At 41.2% G+C, this 22,932-nt stretch overlaps 2 protein-coding genes across 2 annotated transcripts; both read right to left on the bottom strand.

Moving 5' to 3' along the window:
* Nucleotides 1-3,105: 3,105 nt before the first annotated feature.
* Nucleotides 3,106-11,664, bottom strand: LOC141945318 (heterochromatin-associated protein MENT-like). Its single transcript, XM_074873327.1, has 8 exons — nt 11,559-11,664; nt 10,061-10,237; nt 9,045-9,128; nt 8,515-8,652; nt 7,868-7,985; nt 7,011-7,153; nt 5,691-5,858; nt 3,106-4,623 (listed from the first exon to the last, which is right to left on the bottom strand). Exons 2-8 carry the CDS (start codon nt 10,226-10,228, stop codon nt 4,213-4,215), a joined length of 1,230 nt encoding a protein of 409 aa, XP_074729428.1. The 5' UTR covers nt 10,229-10,237; nt 11,559-11,664; the 3' UTR covers nt 3,106-4,212.
* A 2,373-nt stretch (nt 11,665-14,037) lies between these two features.
* LOC141953950 (serpin B10-like) lies at nt 14,038-20,964 on the bottom strand. Its single transcript, XM_074892927.1, has 7 exons — nt 20,797-20,964; nt 19,356-19,469; nt 17,584-17,718; nt 17,063-17,180; nt 16,553-16,695; nt 15,826-15,981; nt 14,038-14,948 (listed from the first exon to the last, which is right to left on the bottom strand). The coding sequence occupies exons 1-7, from the start codon at nt 20,962-20,964 to the stop codon at nt 14,544-14,546; spliced, it is 1,239 nt and encodes a 412-aa protein (XP_074749028.1). The 3' UTR covers nt 14,038-14,543.
* Nucleotides 20,965-22,932: the final 1,968 nt, after the last annotated feature.

A 22,932-nucleotide genomic window follows, 5' to 3' on the forward strand; every position in this document is an offset into this window, starting at 1 on the left:
CTTGGTGACTGGAAAAAGTCCCTGAAGACTGAAAGAGGGCAAATGTCAGAACTGGATTCAAAAGATTTGGGAAACTACAGGCCCTTCAGCCTGACCTCAGTCCCTGGGAAGGTGATGGAGAAAATCCTCATGGAAACCATTTCCAAACACATGAGAGACAAGAAGTTGATCAAGAGCAATCAGCATGGATTTATGAAGGGGAAATCATGCTTAACCAGCCTGATAGCCTTCTACAATGAGTTAACTAGCTTGATGGATGAGGGGAGAACAGTGAATGTTGTTTACCTTGACTTTAGTACAGCTTTTGGTACTGTCTCCCATAACATCCTTATGGACAAGCTGACAAAGTAGGAGTTTAAAAAGTGAACCCAGCCAGACCCAAGGGTTGTGATCAGTGGCACAAAGTCCAGTTGGAGACAAGTCACTAGTGATGTACCCCAGAGGCCAAAACTGGGGCCAGTACTGTTTAACATCTTCATTAATGACCAGGATGCTGCATCGGAGTGCTCCCTCAACAAGTTTGCAAACAATAGAAGACAGGCAGGAGTGGCTGATACACCAGAGGGTTGTGCTGCCATTCAGAAGGACCTGGACACAGTGGAGAATTGGGAGGAGAGGAGTCTTGTAAAGCTCAACAAGGGGAAATGCAAAGTTCTACATCTGGGGAAGAATAACCCTAGGCATCAGTACACACTGGGGACTGACTGTCTGGAAACCAACTCTACAGAGAAGGACCTTGAGGTCCTGGTGGACAACAAGCTGAGCATGAGCCAGCAGTGGACTCTTGCAGCAAAGAAGACCAACAGCATCGCGGGCTATATGAGGGTGAGTGTTGCCAGTAGTCAAGGGAGGTCCCTCTCTGCTCAGCCCTGATGAGACTACAGCTGGAGTGCTGTGTCCAGTTCTGGGCTCTTCAATATAAGGAAGACACAGTTTTCCATATCTTCCACCTGAACAGGGCCACAAAGATGATTAAGGGAACGGAGCATCTTTCATATGAGAAGAGGCTGAGAGAGTTGGGACTTACAGGCTGGAGAAAAGAAAGCTCAGGGGAATATTATCTATGTACATAAATACCTTATGGGATGTAACGAAGAAGAAAGAACCAGACTCTTCTCAGTAGTTCTCAGTGAGAGGACAAGAGGCAAGGGGCACAGGTTAAAAACATGAAATTCAATCTGAACACAAGAAAACACTTCTTTACTGTGAGAATGTTCAAACACTGTCACCGGTTGCCTGGAGAGGTTGTGTAGTCTCCATTGGCAGAAGCAGGTATTCAAAACCCAGCTGAACACAGTCCTGTGCAACCCGTACTAGCTGACCCTGCTTGCACAGGGGGTTGGACCAGACAACCTCAAGTGGTTATTCCTAGCCTGAATGATTCTGTGGTTCTGTAAGGGTTAGCCTGACTTGAGAGCCAGACACTGGTTACCATGAAAATAGTACAGGGAGGCATAAATGAAGCAGCTTAGAGTGTTGCTTGCAGTAGCTGAGCTCTGAAGAGTGTTTCCCCCTGGATGGGTTCCTTTCCTTCTCTTTCACCCTTTTCACCTGCATCCCAAGTCTTATACTGGAAGGTGTGCTCTTTGGCATCATCTCCCAAGCAAAGCTGAGGCTGGGAGTATCTTGGTACCAAAACCAGCCTGTTTGACCCTTTGCACTCTCACCAGCTGGCGGACACTGTGCCGTAGTTCCTCAGAGAGCTTCAGAGGTACTGCTTTGCAGAGCCCTGCAGTGTGGTATGAGTGAGGGGATGCACAAAAATTGGCATGGGAAGACCTTTTATTTGGTTTGGCATGGAACTCTTCCCACCTCTTTGGGCGACATCTACTCTTACATGAAGTGACTCTTCAAACTGGGTATACACAATTTAGGAGTTCCCAGTAATTACTTGTTGTTGAATACACACAGCAGAGAGATAGGATTAACATGCTACAAGGCTAGGAATTAACATGCTTACCACCCTGATGAGTCTTTGCTGGCCAGGCTTCACTCAAGTGGAGGAGGGCTGGCCTTCATTGCTCCCTAGAAGAGGCTTAGCCTCAATGTTGCTAGTTGTCTTCCAATTCTTATTTTTTTTTTAAAAAAATTGAGATTTTGTACCTCCTCATGCAAGTGTTTCTCCTCCTGAAGCCTTGCTATGCTGACTATTCCATCCTGACAATAACTTGTTTGTGTTTTTACTTTTCTTATTTTGCATGGCCTTCACTTGTGTGCTTTTCCACACCTAAACAACAAACTTCTCAGTAAAGTTGAGTCAATACCACACAACTGGGCTGCACCAGCATAGGTTCTGGGTGACAGACAGCTGAACCCTGAGCTGAGGGTTACAGGCAAGGGAGGGCATTGATTTTAGAAGCAGCACTTTGTACAGGGAAGAAGATGCAGGTATACTTTTTTGGGTGGAGATGTATTTCCAAATAGAATACCTTTTATGGAGGTGGAGTGAGTTGTAATTACAGTACCTCCCTCCTGCATTCAAATCTTATTCCTTAGATAATGATCTCTGACATGCGGTTACTGAGAACCACAATCGCTACAAAACTTTATGCTATTCCTCACGGCCACAGGAAAGCACAAGTGCTGCCCTCCCAAGCCAGCGAAGGGAACTGATGTTGCCAGTGCAGCATTGCTTGTTCACTATTGTACATGGGCAAAAGGGATGTTTGAGAGCTGCTCTTCTGGGCTATAGGCTCTAGTCACACTTTTTATTTATAGTGTGTTGTGACAGAAAAAAAAAAAAAAGCCTTCTGAAATAAGTCCCGGGGTGGCGACAGTGCAATAAGCAATGATCAAAAATGGGAAACTGAATGCTTAAAAAGAAAAGTTCAAATGCCTTGACTCTGTGAGCAAAAACTTGCTCATCACAGAGTTTAATTTGATTTGGTATGTTTAGTAAATGCCTAGGATATAAGACTGAATGACAGTGGTTTTGGAGCTGTTTGAAGCCTAGTGGAAATAAGACACTTAAGTGTGTCAGCTTTGTCAATCATGATGATGTGATGGTTGATTTGGAATGTCAAGAATGGAAATGTACTCCACCTGTGCACCTTACATGATGCTCTAAGAGAACCAGGTAAGTCAGTGTCTTGAATTACACAAACACAACTTCAAATTCATTTATTGGATTAAATGCAGATCACAGTAAATTTATGAAGCATCAGTCAAAATCTCACTGGTGTTTCTGTCAATACCATGACTATCTTGGCTGAGATGCACTCATAAGTTACATAATTCATCATAAATCATCACATAAATCATACATTGATCAATGATACAGGTAGCAAGGAAACTGTGCAGATATTAGCCGTGAAACAGCTATAGTTATGTTAAAAAGAGGAAGCAGATTTGAATTCTGGAGATTTTAGTTTGCCTATCAATAAGAGGTAGCAAGAAGCATGGTGCTCATAGTTTTCTTAGCATTCTTGCTGATCGGAACTCTCATCAACCTTAACCTACAGAGTTTAGCATAATGAGGAAAAAATGCAAGGTGATTAGAAATCAGCGATTAAATGTTAAGGGCTGAACCATTTTCCCTCACTGCCTCATTTTTTTCATTTTTTCATGAAGCTGCAAGGGCAGGAGAGAATGAATGTAATATGTCTGTATACACATGATAAGACAGGGCAAGGTGAGGGACATTTTGAGATTATTCTGGGTTTGTATTAAATTTTGTTAATTTTCAACAGTCTTTAAATTTGAAATGAACATAAGGAAACTGCATTGTAATGCAAATGCAGGTTTCCCAGCGAGAAAAAGAGACCATATAGATTTCTACATGTTCTTTTCTTTTTTCTTTCAGGGATTTTTTTCCTCTCTGCAAGATTCAAAAGAATGAACTGCATTTCCCTTGAAGTCAGCACTTGGCATGGGGCTGGATGATGGCCTACGTGCAGAGAGCTTTTATGGCTCCACCTTACTCTCAAGCAACAAAGCCAGAAGAGCAGGTTTGATACAAGGGAGCAGAATTCTGCACTGTTTTCTGTGGAGGGCTGTCTCATTAGGACAATGGAAAGGAGCAGTAGAGGGGTGGTCTTTGAGGCACAGAGTGGTCTCTGGGTGCTGTCTTACTTGGCGGGAGCAGGGGGGAAGAAAAAGTACATACATTTTCAGTACATATGGCTACATGGCTTAAGGTTGAGCTTTTAATACTGTAGTTCACGTTTCCATTGAACAGTGAACCTTAGGTGCTGCCTGGGAGCAAGTAACAACTCATTCTGAGGGAGAGCAGAATCTGCCAAAAAAGAGGATGGTCTTGGATTTGTTGTGTCTGATGAAGAAGTGGAAAGGGTGGTCAACCTTAAATTTCAGAGCTTGGTCAACAGGTCCACTTGTTACTGATATAATTACAGTAGCAGCAGCTGCCTCAGTGCCTTTCTCATGAACTGCAACAAAAGACTTGTGAAAAACTCTGGAGATTAACAGATCACCCTTCTCAGCCATGCCACTGAAATCAGCATTGCTGTTGAAGGCACTGCTCATTCCCAGGCTGTTCAGATTATTACTGAGGTCATATGTCTCCTTCATTGTGAACTTAGGTAGGTACAGATCCACAAGAGTTTCAGTCATATTCCTGGAATCAGTCCATTCAGACAGCTTCTCATACGTCAGTTCTCTTTCCAGCTATCATTTAAGAGAGAAAAGGAATTTGATGTTTACAAGGAAAAAACAAATAATTAACTATCAATTGATTTTATGACAATTTAATGAATTAAACAGTTTTTAAATGGCAAATTTAACATTTAGCTGAAAGGATGAAATATAAATTGACTTTACTGATCACCAGAGGCAGGGTGTACAACAAATATTTGAGATTTAATGCTGCAAAGTTTTGAGCACCACCCCTGCGAAATTAATTGCAAAAGAAAGACAGGGCACTCAACACCTGCAGCTGCCATCCCCTGAGGTAGTTCTTTTCTCTCTTTTAATGCAGTCTTGATGTGAAGGAAATTGCTGAGAGATTCCCAGATGTGTAGCAGGTGGTTTGGTCCAGTTCCATAGAAACAGGTGTTAATATTGCATGTATTTCCTTGGCAATTTTAAAACAAACTGCTTCCAGCAAAACCTTTCATTGCCACGCTGTGTCCTGGGCACTATGTCAGCAGGGTTCAGCTCAGATCAAATGGAGGAGAGCAATGAATCGTATTCTTGACATGATAGATGCCAAGAATTTAACAAATCTTGCAATTGTAGTAACTACAGTGACAGATCACATTATTGTAGCAAACACAGTCTCACTAAAATCCTAGTTTTTCAGACAGGAAATGAATGTGTATGGGGGCAAATAGAATGAGATCAAGATGGTGAATAAACTTCCAGGCCATGGAGAAGAGGTGTCTGTTATCTCAGGAAGAGGCTGTGACTGCTTGTGCAGTACTGGCCCTCCTGAATGTGCAGTGAAGGGAGATTTAACCCCTACAGATCATGTAGGATTGGGTGTTAGGCACGGGGCTGTTGGAGAGCTAAACATCTGATTATGGACAGTGCTGACTGTCTTCAATTCTTACCAAACTAAGGGCACTCAGTGCGGAGGAACTTTCTTGGGATTAGATAAGTATTAATGGAAATTAATTGAGCTAGTGGAGAGATCAAACAACATGTCCTCAGAGGGGAAGATATGGTTGACAGGCTATCCTTTTTCTTTTAATGAGTGAGTGGTGATACAAAATGGATGTAGCATACTTTTTTACCTGTTCGAGACCCGTAGTGCTGTCTTTGATGTCATTGGGAAGGAGGATGAACATACTGAGTTCATGATTCACATACGGCAACTCAATCATTTTGAAATTCATTGTTTCCATGATGAGAACTGGAAATGTACATCTCATGTACATCATCTTCACAGGCTTGGTCTTGTTCTGTAAAGTATTTATTTATAAGTAAGAAATCATTCCTTGAAAGGAAGGCTGATGATGACTCAGTGCAGTGGAGGGAGAGGAAACTTTTGTATGCAGCTTTTACAACAGTGATTTGTCATTCATTTTCCAAAGCTTTTCTTGACAGGACAATATTGATTATCTTGGTGTTTGTCCCAGAGCATTTTGCTGGGGACTGAACTAACTGATTTTTCTCTTCTCCCCAAAACATGCACAGCAGCCCACAGAGGAGGGAGGAAGAGAGTTAGAAATGTCTGCAATGATTAAGGGGATGGAGCAGCTATGGGGTATGGCCTTACAACACTACAGCAGAGAAACACCTATGGTTTAAGAAGAAGAGTGTTGTGCAGCTTTTCTGTGGTCTCCTCTCTTTCTGGCAACAAAAAGTGACTAGCTGATTGCTGTCTGTGTCACAGCCCTTAACAGAAGATAATACTAATGTCTGAGCAAAGGGACTCATGATGAGGGGAGTTCCTGTCAAGCAGTCACCTTTGCAGGAGTATGTAACCTCTCTTAACGTCCACATCCCTTCATTCATGGAAGCAGCTGGTTTATACGTGCTGATCAGATACAGTTGGTGGAAAGATGATACAGGCAGAAGATACAGTTGGTGGAAATTGCACAGAGCTCTTGTCTTTTGATGTGAATTCATTGGCATCTCTTCTGGATACATGTTGTTGACATTTCTTCTGGTCTCGCCCAACCATGCCTCCACTCAGAGTACCCTGTTGCAGCTGTATTTGAACAGGTATGTTTGCACCTAGCTAGGCTGCGCAGCACAAAGGCCCAGGTACTGTGCTCACCCATGACATGGCATGTAGGTCCTGCCCATGAAGCTTGTACTCTCAAAATCATTTTTTACAATCTAGACCTTTTAGCACTGTTTTACAAAAAGGTCTTAACTAACTCTAGCGCTTTTGGAAACAGTAGCTGTTATCTGGAGCTCATTAACATTTACCTGAGCAGTATCTTAATGTTGAAGTGAGCTGAGGACTGACACATTTTGCTGTAGCCAGCTTTTCATAGAGTCTAGTTACCACAAGGATACCTAAAAGACTTATGAAATGGAAAGAGTTCCACAGTGGCTGTTGTTACCAGGCTGTTTATGGTAAGAAGGATGCCAGAGGAGCTTACCTTGCTCAGTCGGAATGGTTGCAGATTCGTATTTTCTGCAGGAAATTTCATTTTCCATTCTGCCTTGAAGTAAATGGCATTTACTAGGATCAGCTTGGTGGCGGATGTCACATCTTGTGAAGCCAGCAAATTCTTGATTTTGCCTTTTGAAATCAGAAGAGTCAGGTTTCATTCCAGTGCAGCGCAGTGAGGACATACTTTGATTGTTTTTTCTCTCAGTTCAACTTCTTCATGAAAAAGTCCAAGCCTCAATGCCCTACTCCCTAAAATACTCCCCTGATGTAAATCAGTTAGTTTGTTTACAGTTTCCAGAGCTGTTTGCCACCTCGTTCTCCTGGCTAGCTGACAGGGATTGACTCCTTTCCCCAAAAACGTCACAGCTTCATGGCAAGCATCTAGAAGCAGAAAGCCAGATACTGCCTTGCCATCTGGTTAAGCCAGGTAAAAGGAGGCCAGCACCTCTGGCCAGTGCAGGATGGTACAGCTAGGTAGGCATCCCCACCCGCCTTGGAGCACACTGGTAGGCAGAGGTGTTTCTTCCTTATGTCCACTCTGCCTGTGGTGCCTGGGTGCAGGGTCAGGGCAGCAGTTGTGCTTGAGGTCCAGCTGATGCAGAGCACAGCGGAGACAATAGGACTCTCCCCAAGGAGCTCACTGAGGTCTGGATCAGGTATTTGAAGCTGCTTTAGTGTGCTGCTCTTTCTCTGTCCTCCCACTCCATCTCTGCTCACTGTCTACATCGGAAGGCACGACCTGACTGCTGCAGTAACATGTGGGGAGGCAAGGGCACCTGCCCAAAGGAAATGACAGGCTGACTGAATAGAAGAAGAAAGATGTTGGGGTTAAGATCAGCTTACCCTCAGTTTGTTTTTCAACCCAAGCGTTGATTTCCTTTCTGGATTGTTCTGGTGCTGTCTGAAAGTTAGCCTTGTGTGGCTCTGCTTTGTAGTAGTTCTTACTGAGCTGTATGTATATCTGAAAAATAACAACAAAAAAAAAGAAATAAGTTCTATGCTATAGTCAAGTTTTCAGTCCCAAAGGGAAGTTGTTAGCTCTTGGACTTGATAGCTTCTTGGGTCTAGAGGACTGCAGGATCTTGCTTTTTACTCTCTGTCGGACTGTGAGTTAACAGTTAAGAAATAATCAAAGGACAGGAAATTCTCTTCTTTTGTTCCCACTTTTATTTGGACAAGCAAGGAAGGCTGTGCACATCCCATGGATGTGTTTCTTTTAATGTCTCATTTACAATTGTATGTTTTGGGCATTCCAGTAATAAAGCCATATTGCATGAGAAGGAATCCCTACACTGCAGTCAAAGGGCAATGCATCCTTGAATACTGCAAGCAGACTGACTGGTATTTTCGAGTTAAGTTTATCACTGGAATCCAGGGCTCTTATTTGCAGTATTTAGGGTCAGCTTCAAACCAGCTCTATTAAGGGCAAGTAATTAAAATGAGAAATATTTTTTGCACCTTTTCTTACTCCTGTCTGAGATTTAACTTACAGGCAGTAATGGGAAGGTTTTTTCCATGTAAATGCGGTTGGCACTTTTCAGAGAGTAGGTGCTTCTGGGTTTGTTGATGGCAGTCAGGAGCTCTTTGAAGCCAGAATGAATATCATCAGCTTCCTTGTGCTCAGTATCCTTGGAAAGAGAAACCATAAATTCAGCAATTGTGTTTTTGCATTAAGTTTTCAGAACATGCTAAGTGATGTGTATGAGAGAGGAATTTGGGTTCCTCTCTTACTTTTTATTTTTCCAAGTTTACCATCACTGCAATTTGCAGGGCTCTGTTTATGAATGGTTTAACTCATTTTCCACATAGAAAACCTTCCAGACTATCCCAGTAACCAGTCCTTCCATGCTTCTCAGAGTCTGAGTGAGTGAAAGGAACTGAACGTGAACCTATTGTGAAGTATGTTGTTGTTTGTACTTTAAAGAGGGGTGCACACAAGAAATAGTGGGGTCCTAAAGGTATATCTGGATATTTTGATTCTGGAGATTCTTTATCTTGGAATTTCAGTTCTAATAGATACCATTTTTCTTCTCTTTGGTCTTCCCCGAGAAGATTTGGCCACAGAAGAACCTTCAGCTCTTGCTGCTTGAGTGAAGTGAAGAACCTGCAAGCAGAGTTTCCAAAGGTAAGAAGTAGGCATGAGGGAACTGGCGTGACTTAAAGTCAAATGAGGATCAAATGGTTGTCTTGTTTTGCTCCTTATGATAACTCACTGTGCTATTTGCTGCTTAGGTGAATAATCAAAGAGATGCTGAAGCTGTAGTATACATAAATCCCATAGAGTAACAATGAGTAGCACTGTCCCCCTCCCAGAGCATCAACACAGTGCTACTGTCTGCACACTGCAAGGCTGAACTCCCTTCCACGGCTGTTTCTCTCAGTAATAGCAATGTGTTTGTGCAAACCCAAGTGGTTCTCCCCACGGTAATGGTACAAAGGCATCTGAACAGGAGTGCGGTGACAGCGAGTGCTGGGCAGAGCTGAGCGCCACAGCTCCCTTTGAGCCAACAGTGTGCCCATGTGGCATTAGGAAGGATTTAGTCAGGAGATGTGGAGATACCAAAGCCCTTCCTATTTTCTGTCTGGATTGTCAGGCAGTTGTTTAGGAAAGCATAAACCAAGATAGAAAGATGCATCCTGGCCAGGGGAGAGAGGGAGGGTGCTGGGGCTTGCAAGCCTCCTGCCAATTAGTTAGGAGATATGGGCATCATCCGTTTGCTTCTCAAAGGGAATATCCCATCTGTGACAGAATCATAGAATCACAGGATAAATTAGAAGGTGTAGAATAATTTAGGAGAAGTCAGGTTCAGAGAACCTCTGTGCTCAGCGTGTGATACCCACAGGACACTTTCTCTTAGTGGAAAAGTGAGGGATCTGCTATGAAATTAATAAAATTTACCATTCACTTGTTATATTCTCTGGTCTGCCTTGGTTTCTTGTCATTGTAGTGGCAAGTTTTTCTGTCTAACACTAAATTTTGCAGCCAGTACAGGAGCCAGGTATTCTATGGGGTGTATGCTTCATAGAGCAACCTACCTCTGCCATCTCTGTTGCTGTATTGCCTTTTGCACCCAGGTACATCAGAGCCAGAGCAGATGATACGCTCCAAGGGGAAAAGAAAATGTTTTTGCCCTTGTTGGTCTCATTCAGCTTGTTGAAAAGATCAACTGTAAACTTGCCAACTGATGTTGAGACCAGTTCCATTTCTAGAACCTGAAAAGAGGCAACAGGCAGAATTGTACTATTTGAATGTTTCAAATTACACCCACAGTGCATATTAGTGAGAAATCTTACACGTACAACACAATGCATTGGCACCCACTAAAACTAATAGCCCAGTTGTATGTTTTATCTTCCACACAGATACTGTTTGCAACCTCTTACAAGCAGCAATTTCTTTTTGGTTTTTTGTTATCCAGATAATATTTTCCTATAATTGTACATATGTCCTCTTTTATACAGCTGCAGTTTTCTTTGTGTTTCTTTCTGCCTTTGGTTTTCAAAAATGTGCAGATTTGTAAGCTGCATATTCTTCTTCCTTTTTGTCCTTAACTAATGATTTATCGAAGTAATGTTCCCAAGGGAATCTAAATGCAGTTTTAGTACATAGGTTCACAACATGCCTGAGTCTCCCACTACTTCACTTTGGATCTGTATAGAATTGAGAGCTGATACTGAGAAAGAATGTAGGCATAATTCCTAGGCTCATGTGCTTTTCCTGGCCAGCCACCTATTCTGAGTAGTATCATGAATAGCAAAGCTGTTATTTTCTTTTAGGTTGGTGGAGTTTTATTCATGATGTGTATCTACCACCTCTTCTGTATGTTCCAGAAATTTTATTTGCCCCAGAAACTGGAAGATTCCTTGAGGTTATGAGTATTTCAGACTTTAAGATATCTGCCTAATGTTTTTTTTCCAGTCAAGAGACCAGAAATGTTATTGTTATTGCTATTGTTATTATTAAGATTTATATCTATGGAATGGAGGAACAGAAATTGTGGGGCAATCTCTGAAGTCTACAGGTATTTATCGAATGTTTAGCTGCCAAACCACTACAGTTCTTCTGGCAGTCAGTGTGCTGTCAGTACCAAATCTGTACTACAGAGTGATTTTCTTTCCTTGGAGAACACAACTAAGAGAGCATCAGGATCAGAATTTCTCTGTTTTCCGCTAATTAATACTTCTCTGAGTCCCTGGCCTGATAATGTGCAGTGCTGTACCTTTGCAGGATGAAAATTACCTTTTCTTCACCTGAAGTATGGGACTCCTTTACCAAACTGAAAATTTTAATTAATAAGACAGTTACTGTCCTAAGAAAACTTTCCTTCTTGTGATCAGTTCTGACCCAAATTAGCAGTTTTCCTTAGCCTCACAGATTTATTTTCTATAAGGGTTGACATCTAGAAAAACATGAGGCAAGAATAATGCACTACAACACTGGTATATTATAAATTACCTATACAGTTATGCAAGCCACAGATGATAACTTTTTAAAAGCATCAGTAAAGTTACTTAAATTGGTTTAAATATTTACCTCTGATCCAGTGAGAGAGAAGTCTTACGTCTTGTCCTTGGCCAGGTTCTGCGTTTGTGTGTTAAGCAATGAATAAATGTAGAAATGTAGTACTGCTTGCACCTCCCTTTCCTTCTCCCCTACATCCAGGTTGTTTCTGCCTACCCAAAGGTCCTTTCTACCACATCCCCAAAAGATCTTACATAATTTTGTCCTCTTTGTTGACCTGCTCACTTTTCAGCTGTAGACATTTCAAAAGGACAATGAAATTAAAATCTCAGCTCTATTGTTACACCACAATAGCCTACTGACAGGATAGCAGAACAGCTCACCCATTCCAATGGTCTTCTGGTGTTGTGGACACAACTGGTCTGTTGTTTAAAATAAATGACTAGTAGAAAGGTTACACAACTAGAATGCTTGGCTTTGATTTCTGGATATACTCAGATATTGCTGGTCTGATTCTCCTCTCCGTCTATGTTCATCTGTGACTCCTAGGTTTCAAAGGCACTGCATCAGCATAAAACGTCAAGCTTAGTGGTTGAATTAGACACTGGGAGTCCAGCTTCAGATTGAAGATCATTAGGAGCATAGACAGAGGTAAAACCAAGAAGACCATTCAGGGTAAGGGATGGACACCCCACTGGTCGTGTTGCAATCATTACAATCACGGCTGGGAATCATTTGAGAGAAACACTGCAAAACACTAAGTTAGTGCACAATACTTGCGTGTAGTAAAGGAGGGCAAGGACTGAAACAAACCCACTGGGAGGGCTCGAGCAAAGGTGGAGTGAAAAAATACAACAGGGGTAAACATGGCACAGTAGTTGTCACTCTGCGGTCCCAGAAGAGAACTGGATTGCTGTTGGGTGGTGGAAGAAGGAGGTGTTGGCAACAACTGTAAGACCCTGGGGGACAGGGAAAGGGGAATGGAGGAAGGGAAGGAAACTGTAGTGTGCTAAGCATTTTGCTGCAAGCCTGATTACAGGAACAGAGTGGGTCAAGTCTTCTAAAAAGTGACAGAAAACAAGGTTGTGCAAGGCAATGAAGAAATGCCAGAAATTAAACAAGTATTGGTTTTAGTATGATGAGTAAGTCCTCAAGAAATCAGTATAGGAGAAGGGTCAGCTGAAAGATTAGGTGGAGGGAAAGACCAAGCCAGGAGACTCCAAGTCCCAAAGAAATATGCTGAGAGTGAGCAAGCTAGCTCTCTTTGCTAGTCAAGATGCAAGGATGACAGGCAGATTGAGGAAGGGAGGTGGCAAGGCAGAAAGGCTGTTGACAAGAGAGAGAAAAACACACTTGTTAATTGAAAGGGACATCCAGAGGTCAACCTCCTGCTTGGAGCAGGGCCATCAGTAGATAAGATCAGCCACAGCCCTTCCGAGGATGGAGATTCCCCAAACTTTCTGGGTAACATTCTGCAGTGCTGTTCTGCCTCACCCTGGGAAAAGGTTACTCCCTAATGTGCAATTCACCCTTCAAGTGTTGTGGCCATTGCCACTTGGTAATGATCTGGCACTGCCAAGATGACATTAACTTTGTCATCTTTGCAATCATGCTTAAAATAGTTGAAGGAGAGAGAAAAGGTGACTCACATTTCCATTGACTTTAAAGGTCTGTGAGTGAGTTTGGGTGCATGTTGCCATGGTTTTGTTCCTCCTTGGCTTCGCAGATGTGGATTTCTTGTCTTTATTCCTGAGGCACATCAGGAAGTGCTTAAGAGGCTAAGCCATGGGGACATGAAGCCCTTGCATTAGGTGAAGCAGGGCATGGCAGGATTGCACCTGACCGTACAGGAATCCTGTGTCATGTTTCACAACTGAGACGGACAGAAGGCGGTGCTGTTGAGGTTGTATGGGGATAGAATAAAGCACTTGCTTCACAACACTTTTCCTATGCTCCTTCCCATTTGGGAAGCAGAGCCAGAGGGGACCCTGGAAGCAGCTAGCCACGGGGAAGAAAACAGAAATAACTCAGTGTCAGCCAGCAGTCTCTGTCAGGAAGAGGGAGTCCTGCCATCCCAAGAAGAGATGTTTCTAGTAAGATGCTGTTGGTGTGTGCAAGTCCTACAAGATACCCAGTCCTTTGCTCTCGGTTGTGAATTCAGAGAGTTAGGAGCATGCCCTACAAACATACATGACTGATTAGGATGGTCTCCTTAGGAGAAAGAGCTGTGACAGGAGTAAATGTGTACTGGGAGATTTTTGTGTAATCTTCCAGAAAGCACTTAGGGAGTTAGTATTACAGGGTTGATTCTTCAATTTGATCTTGCCTCAAACCAGTGAAATAAATGGCAAAGCAAAATGAGAGTAAAGCAGTGCAGTGCTGGGCTGGCAACAGCGTTGAATGCATGAAAGGTGATAAAGGAGAAGGTTTCAAAGCATATGTGGTTTGTTTTCCTCCAATTCAAGTGTAGTTCAATATTTTCCAATTGCTGTGTGACAAAGATTAGAAAGTACATGTGTTAGTCCCTTTGCTTGCAAGAAAGAAACACCAGTATCAGGACACACAGAGGATTTTGCAAGTTTATTTCATTACTAGCTATGCCAGGCTGCAAATTTGATATAAAACTGACAAGAATGTGGGCAAGGTAGCCCTCTTGGGATGACCAGCTTAGTGAGCTGAAATCAATGGAGATGCAGCAGCATTCTACAGGAAGGAGTTTTTCCTGTTTCTTTTCTTATGTACCAAAGGAAGTGTGTTGGGAATTACTGCTTTAGATCAACTTCGTCTGTTCTGCATTGTGGCAGTTCTTGTTTGAAAGAAAAGATGCATCAATGTTGTTCTGTGCACAGTTTGGTGCTTATAGTGTAGTGCTACCATTTTCCGGTTCTTTGGACAGGAAAATGAATCAGAGGCATGAATTCCAGGTGATTTTTAATGTGTGCTCTCTTCTAACAGACAGGAAAATGAAGAAGTGCACAGACTATTGAGATGCTTTTCGTGGTACGTATTTTGCTCATTATTGTTGTTGCAAGAACCTGTTCAGTAATGTTTGAGTTTCTAAGGGGAAGAGAACCTTCCCAAGAAGAGGATGCTCTTGGTCTTGTTGTGCCTGATAAAGAAGAGGAAAGGGTGATCTGCCACAAAAATAACAGTAGCACCAAGACTTCGTGATGCCAGTGATGCTGAACTGGCAGCTGCTGCCTCTGTGCCTTCTTCATTGACTTCCAGATAACACTTGTGAAAAACTTGTGACAAAACCAGGTCACCATTCTCTGACATTCCTGTGAAATCAGCTTGACCTTCAGTGAAGGCATCTTGTATCCCCATCCTGCTCAAAGTAGATTTGAGGTCATATTTCTCTTCTAACGTGAACCTGGGCAGATAAACCTCCATTTTCATTTTCTCCATTATTTCTGGACTGGTCCATGCAGACAAGTTTTCAAAAGTCAATTCTCTTTCTAGCTGCAGTTAGTAAAAAGAAAATCAGAAAATTACAGTGTTCAGAAACCTGTGCCCTAAGGGGTATTTCTTCTCTTTTCTTAAATGGAGAACTTTTCAAGCTGTTTTAAGAATACAAGAAAAACAGTAGTGAAAGACCAATTTGGAGATCTTTTTGACTAGAGGAGTATGTTGCTCTATGGTAGGTCAATGCAGTATTTGAACTGTTCTCATTAATTGTCAGGGAATATAGCAGGATTAAATAGTTGTAGAACAAAAACATCAGTGTCAAGTAACAATAGTCTTGTTGATTTGCTGTTCACATTTCTGTCTTCCCTACATTTTAGAATTTACTGAAAAGAGCTTTTTTCTACAGAACACCCACTAACGTAAGTGAGAATGTAAGTTTATTATCCAAAGGCAGGATTGGTTTCTTTACAGAAGGTGACAGTGTCCATATGTATCAGCTCTGGACATCCTGGAAAGTAATGGAGGCTGCCCAATTAGAGTTTTGTTGGGGTTTTTTTTCATTAAATCATATCTTTCTCAATTGGTACAGACAGTGCACCTCAGCAGGGCTGTCTTTCTGTCCTCTTCCTTTTGTTCAGCTGGAAGAAGAGGCAGTCTTGTGAGGTTTGGATTACCCGTTTCTAGGACTGATCAAGATTAGGAACCACAGAAGTACCAGCTGCCAAGAGTAAGAAATCTAGTCTGAGCTCCAAGAGGTTCAAGTTCACAGTGCTAGACCGAGTTTGGGATTTGCTCTTTTCTTGAACCTGATTAGTACCCTTCTTCCTAGAAACATGACTGCAGTCTGGTCTTTTACCTCACACATGCATAAAGTAAGTAAATAATGATATTCTTGTTTTTTTCAGATTATTTATATTCTCAGTTGCTTTACCTTTTGGAGGCCGGTGATGTCACTTGGTAGCAGGATAAACATGCTGAGGTCATTATTGACATATGGAAGTTCAAGAACATCAGTCTGTACTGATTCTATGTAGGTCCAGTTAAATTTATCACTGAGGTACATCATGGGCACTGGTTTAGTTGTATGCTGCAACAAATCAAATTAAATGTTTGCCATCTGTACTCTGACTGAACAGTAAAGGACTGAGTTAAAGTAGCACACTGGATGTTTATTGTATTTGCTGTAGAAGCTGCCCAGTGTGTCTGAGACATCCTTATAGCTCCAAGCAGTAGGACATAGGATCTGTACAGGACCACTGGTCTTTTGGAAAGGCACTTGGAGGCTAGGCAGGGTATCTAAGCTGTCTCAGATGACACCCATTATAGGAAGCTGTATTCCACTCTGATTTGTCATATGGCTAAAAATTAAAATGTAAAGAACTAACCCATACAGTTTTGTTCACCTCTTTTTTTCCCTGCCTTCAGAGAATGGAAGTTTGTTTCAAGTCAGCTTCTGACAATTTTACTTGTGGCTCAGGTAGTAGTATGTGTATGCAGTATTTCTGCTGAAGATGTGATGAAGAAAATATACTGTATGCTTTAAATTAAATAACTTTCATGCCTCATGGATTTAAAGATTGACAGGAATTTCTCTCCCCTATCTTTTTCATGTTTTTTTCCACTTGCAGTGTAGGATATTGGGCAGTATATTCCCATACCGTGTTTATTCTGAAAGGCCTTTGCCTGGTAGCTTCAGCTTGAAACTTTGTTGCCCAATTTCCTTTGAAGTAGAGGGCATTTATCAGGACTAGCCTGGTGAGTGAATCTATGGATCCAGGAGGCAGCAGATTTTGTATTTTACCTAGAGAAAACAGAAGGACTTTTACACATTTGTGCAGTTTTATTGTTTTGACATAAGTGGTGCAATTTCTGCGTATATAAGCCTGGGAAATTGTAAGTGCCGATATAGCATGCATCGAGCTTGAGATTAGTTGCAAGTATGTGGTTACTGGGGTAATCTCAATTTACAAAGATTCCCATCCCACATTCAGATGGAGGACACTAATTTTAGTAAGGCTTGTCAGTAGATGACTACTTTAGGAAAACTGATCTGATTTACCTTTCTGAGGTAAATTTGTTTACCTGCCTTGGGCCCCTTGGGTACAGAGACTTTGTTCAAAGCTGAAACAGCTTCTTTTTGAATCAGGAGAGGAGAGACTGGAACTTACCTTCAGTCTGGTATTCGACATTGGAATTGATCTCTCTTCTGATTTCATCTGCTGCTCCCACAAAGTCAACTGATTGTGGTTCTGCATTGTAATATTTCTTGGCTAACTGTAAGTATTCCTGCATGCAAGAGAGACACAAATGGTTGTTGCTTGCCAATATGAATGCTAATAAATAACTACAGCCAAACAGAGGGAAAACATGATAAAAATTACATCGACTACAAGCACAGCATTTTGTCAAAGGAACAAAGTATTTTTTTAGTGGAAATACTCAATTTAAATGTTGTCACCTAACTTCATCTCCAAATCACTCTGAAATTAGATAGACATCCCATAAAACTAAAATTTTAGTGTCCAAAGTCTTAGGAAAAGTCTCATAGAAAACATTTATGTTAAGGATAACAACATGATTTGCAGATGCAATGAAAAATATTTAAAAGTACATGGTTTATGGTATGTTGTCACAGATAGACCATAAAGGTTAAATGGCACTACATAATCTGAATAAATGGCCTACCTACCTTACTGAAAGGCAATGATTTTTCTCCATATAACTGGTTGACACTTTTAAGCAGGTAATTTTTAGTGGGTTGGTTGATTTCGAAGTTGAGTGCATTAAATCCGCTATGGATATTATCTGATTTGCCAATTTCTGTCTTGGAGAAAAGGAAGAAAAGACCTTATTCATCTGTTGTGTAAAATAGTTCAAAATTTCTAATTTTTTTCTTTCATGGAGTTCCAAGTAAAGTATTTCCATTCAGGCGATCTGTTACCTGGATTGCAACGTAAGAGGTGTTCTAAACTGGATAGCTATTAAAACGATCATTTGAAAGTTTTAAAAGTTGCAGATGTGGTAAAGGCACCTTAAGTGTCTCAGAATACAAGCGTTAAGAGCCTGAACTATGTAAAACATTTAAGGGTTCGTAAGTGGAGATTGTGAAACTAAGTATATCCAGAGAATGAGAGACGAACTGTAATTGTTAAACAATACATGGAGATTTGGCTGGGTGACTCCTTTCATTCATGAAAGTCAAGTGTGTTACTTGGAAAGTTTGCCCCTAAATTTCTTAATCTTGCTCTTAATGTTAATATTTTGTGATTTATTTTTTTTATGTTGCAGTAATTGAAGTAACAGGATTAAAAGAATGTGGGCTCAAATGACCTCAAGGAAGTTAAGTTGTGAATTAGTAAACTAAAAATCTGGACCTGTGCTGTATTCATCTTGTCATTACATCAGAATCAGAGATACAAACAGACTCTTACATTTCTAAACTGTTAGAACAGTCCCTTTGCCCTACCCACAGCGCTCGGTAATTCTTACAGTTTGGACAAGCATTACTCATGAGGAACAATCCCTCTCCTGTTCATGCAGTGCAAATGGGTTGTTGACATAGCCCCTAAAATATATCTTCCCACCACGGGATTTGGCTGTGGGATGTGGATCCAAGTTCCCATTCATCAGAACTTGTGGCTGCTGGGTCTTTGTGGGCAGACTGCAGGGAAATGGCTCACTCCCACAAAGAATAAGGATTATGGGAAAGAGCAGGGAGAAGAGCTTGACCATATTGTCAATGAGGAAAAACAGCCTTTACTGACTGTTCAGTTGATGCAATCAGGAGGATTACATTTGCTTTTCTGTATTTTTCTGCTATGTTAAATTAAGTATACTTTGGTATAAGATGTCAAATAAATATCTCAGGAATATAATGATTTCCATTTCTCTAAGATTTATTGCAAGCAACTGGTCTACCCTGGGAAATTCCAACGTCAATTTTCTTAACTATTCAACTGAAATGAAGACTAATTCCTGAAAAATATCAAGCATAGGTAGCCTGGAAAAGTGAATATTCTGGTTTTTGTTGTCTTGATGCTGCAATCAAATGTGTGGAAGGCCAGCTCTGTTCTTTTGGTTAGCTCTCTGAAGTAGGAACTGTGCCTGTTCAAAGAACATGTTGTTGGTAAATAGCTAGCTATTCAACAATAATATTTTGAGAAAGAAATCTCTCCTCAGAGCCAGGAAAGGAAAAAGATCAAGAGATCTATTGACAGAAAATGGTAACATTAAATTTTAGATTTTGCAAATTTGAGGTTAGTTTTTGCAATTCTGCCTAAAAAGGGGAAGCATGTAATAGGTATTGCATTAGGTGACAGTATCACAGGATGCTGTACCAACCAACTGTGTACACTACAACTGAGGAAAGCAAACATAAGCAAATGCAAATATGGAAGGAAAAAACAAGGAAGAGAAGATGTGACCATGCCCACAGCTTGATCACTACACTTGCTGAGATACCTTCTGGAAACAAGCACATCGATTTGATAGATACTCTTCCATTCTGGAATAGACTTGCATTTTTATGGTTGTGGTGACATTTCTGGCTCCTTCAGCTTTGTTAAAATGAAGTACCTATAGTGGAAAAAGCAATAATAAATGCAATGAAAGAAAATTTTCTGTTTCGGTAAAATCTTTCAGTGACATCATGGGACTGGTGATGAAGAGAGTCAAATTCAGATTTTATTCTTGTGTCCAGTCCTGACTGAATATGAAATCTTTGGTTAGGTCTTGAGGCCCGTGTATACAAAATGGCTTGCACACACTAAGCTGAGGGCTGCAGGGCAAAACTCTCATGTACTTGGCCTTTCTAGAGGAATCTGCCTGCTTTGAGTTATGCCCTGGGCTGACCTTTTAATACCTGGGAAGACACAAGTATCTCCAGGTGGGAAATACCAAAGCAGAAGTCTAAATGGAGCGCTGCTATGTGTCAGAAAGCATGAAAATGGTGCAGGTATTTTCATGCCTTAAATCCCTTGCTCTGGGCACATGCACCTTACCCAGGCTACAGAGGGGTGCATCCAACCTTGGAACATTTTTCAGAAGAGCTATGCCTTTTTTACTGTTTTCCCTTCTTTCTAACAGAAGTTCACTCCTTTCTTTGTTCCCCTACTGACCCTCTTTTGTCCTGTAAATCAGGAGTTAGATCACTGCCTTAGCAGGTGGGACAACTTCTGCCTTAGCACGTGCAAACTCACAGGCCTCACCTCGTTTGATAGAAGCTAGGTAACTGCGTTGGAGCTGCTCTCACTGCCGCCTGATGAAGCTATGAACTTTGCACAAATACAATTTAGGGATTTCAGTAAGTGATTGTGCCTGTAAAATACCCCAAAGAAAGGGTTGCAGTCTCACCGTGTTTCTTCTCTGATCTCATGGATGTGGATTTATGTTTAGTAAAGTGCAAAACTTATTAATAACTACAGGGGAGAGTCTTTTTGTGGGGCGTCATTTCCAAAGAGGTAAGACGTGAGATGGGAATTGTCTGTGGCGGAATAGAAGGAGAATCCAGGTCTCCCACTCCCTAGTGAGTGCTCAAGTTACTGAACTTTGTGATAAAGATCCCTTACTTCTGCTTTAATTTATTTAAAGCATTTAAAAGGTTTAAAAGGATTTAAAAGGAGACAATGTCACTAGTGCCAATTCTCTCATTTGTAGGGGGCCTGTTTCCAGAGGCTAGAGTAGACTAGTTCTTTGACCTGCACAAATGGAGAACTGGTCTAGTTATTGCAGTGCACATCAGGGATGAAATGGGAGCTGGCATATATGTGTGTAGAGTTCTGATGAGAGTAATTTTTCTGCTTATGGCTTTCCTCTGTTCCATCACAGTAAATTTCTTGTATAGAGGATGTTATTCCAAGAGATCAACCCTTTCAGACAGCTACCATTTGAAGGCCAGACTCACCTTTGCCATCTGATCTGCAGTGTTACCTTTGGCTCCCAAATAAACAGTAGCCAGGGCAGATGAAATACTCAAAGGGGAGAACAAAATATTCTTGTCACTATCTTCCTGACACTCATGTTTGAAAAAGTCAAGAGCAAAGCTTGTGTTTGCTTTATTCAAAGCTTCCATTGTTCTGAACCTGCACAGAAAGGGAGAAAACATACTATTAGCGAACCACTAATTATGACTGCTATGTGCCTGCAAGTTTCTCTTCAGTTTTTGAAGTTTCTTTTGTGATTTAAAGACTTTCTAAAAATATTTATCTGTGTGAAGAACAAGGAGGATTAACTGTTATAAAGTCATATAAGTTTTATCATGTCCTCTTTCACTGATGACACCAGCTATCATTTAGGTTAGAGAAAAAGCAGCCTCCAACCTTGTATTTGTTCACCAGGACATTTATTGCACTGTCCTTTACAGCATCTTGGAGTGACAGTTGATAATGTTACTCACCAGTGCCTGGGCTAAAGGATACTGAGAGACCACCTCTTATGACAACTTCTATGCTTCAATTTGTGCAAAAGCCTTTTGATGCTCACAATTGTAGTGAACAAATATTCTGGAAACAGTAACAGTCAGACTATTCTCTTAGAACAGGACAAAATACTCCTTCCAATGCTTGGGCAAGCACCACCCCAACTATTACATGCTAAGCATGCTGGATTTCTTTTTTGACTTTCAAAATGTCCTGAAACTCTGTCTTACGGCACTAGCCCAGGTCCTAGCTTCACAGTTCTGCAGGACAAGGTTTCCATATTCAGTACACCACAAATGCTGCTATTTGTCAATTGCATTACAGGTTTAGCTGAGTGCTCTAGGCAGGGATTAAGGGCTATTCAGGTTGGTACAGGAAGGCCTTAGAATAAAGGAAGTTTGTGTCCTGAGTAGTTTGCAAACCAGGACCTGACCTGATGTTCGTAAGAACTAAAGAGCAGAAGAACAAATTAGCTGACTTAAGTAAACACATTGTTTCCTACTTTGCTATGATATATGTGCTAGCCAGTGAGCTCTAGAAATTGTAGAACTCTGTACAATAAATTGCTCTTCCTGTACATTTTTAAAACTTCCACCTTCTAGACTGTGCCTGTGTCATCTTAGTAAATTACTTTCCCAAGCATTTGTTGTTTCTAATTCAGATCCCTGCATCCTTTTTTTCTATGCATTTGTTAACAAGGCAACATCATCCAAGAGTATATGAAATAAAAATCTCTAGAAATCATTACAGTACCTTGTTTTGTGTAGGGAGAAACACTGCTGCTCTGGGTGTCTCCAAGGTTTCTGCAGTTCACATGAAGGGTACAGTGAATTTATAGTGTGTCTGGCCAGTTCTGCAAAGGTACTTATGACTCATGCCTGTGCAATTTAGTATGTCCTGGAAGCCCCATCCCTGTGGAAGAACTGAATCATCTCAGAGTAGGATGTGAAGTGATGGTGAGAATGATACCATACAAGAACCTTACAAAACTGACTGCAGAAGTATTTCTATAAACACTTTTGTGGCAACAGGCTAGTAACAACTTGAACCCATACTACTTTAAACAACCCTTCTTTTGTGGTTTGGACGGTTTAAAAAAAAAAAGTAGTTGTTGACCTACTTCTTTTACAATTCAACTAGTAGAAATTATTTTTGAAGAACAAAGAAAAGACAGTGACTTCTTATGTGTGAGATTTTCAATTGTCCGTTTCCTACTGAGAAAGTATTTGTCACTCATGGTGGGTTTCTGTTTTAGAAAAATGTTTTTTGTTAATCTTGGAGGATTCTAAGACTGTATAACCAGGGAAATGTTGTCACTGTGAGATAGAGAATGTTGAGAGACAGGTACCAGACTCTTGCTTTTGTTATCAGTAGCGACATCACTAGAACCTGGTGTGGGTCTTAAATTAGACAGTTTTTCTTCTGCTTCTGTTTCCCCACCCTAATCTGAAAGCTACGGTTTGACCAATGTAGCACCTCAGAGATCTAGTGCTTATTTTCTATTCCAAAAATGGATATCCTGTCAAATGCTCTTTTTCTTCTTGCCTTGGCTACTAAAATACCTCCTTCCCTGATTTTCCTTGCAGTTATGCTGTCCCTTCCTCTGATGTCCTTTTTGTAGC

The sequence above is a fragment of the Strix uralensis genome, chromosome 1 (assembly GCF_047716275.1).
Source record: "Strix uralensis isolate ZFMK-TIS-50842 chromosome 1, bStrUra1, whole genome shotgun sequence".
Classification (NCBI taxonomy): domain Eukaryota; kingdom Metazoa; phylum Chordata; class Aves; order Strigiformes; family Strigidae; genus Strix; species Strix uralensis.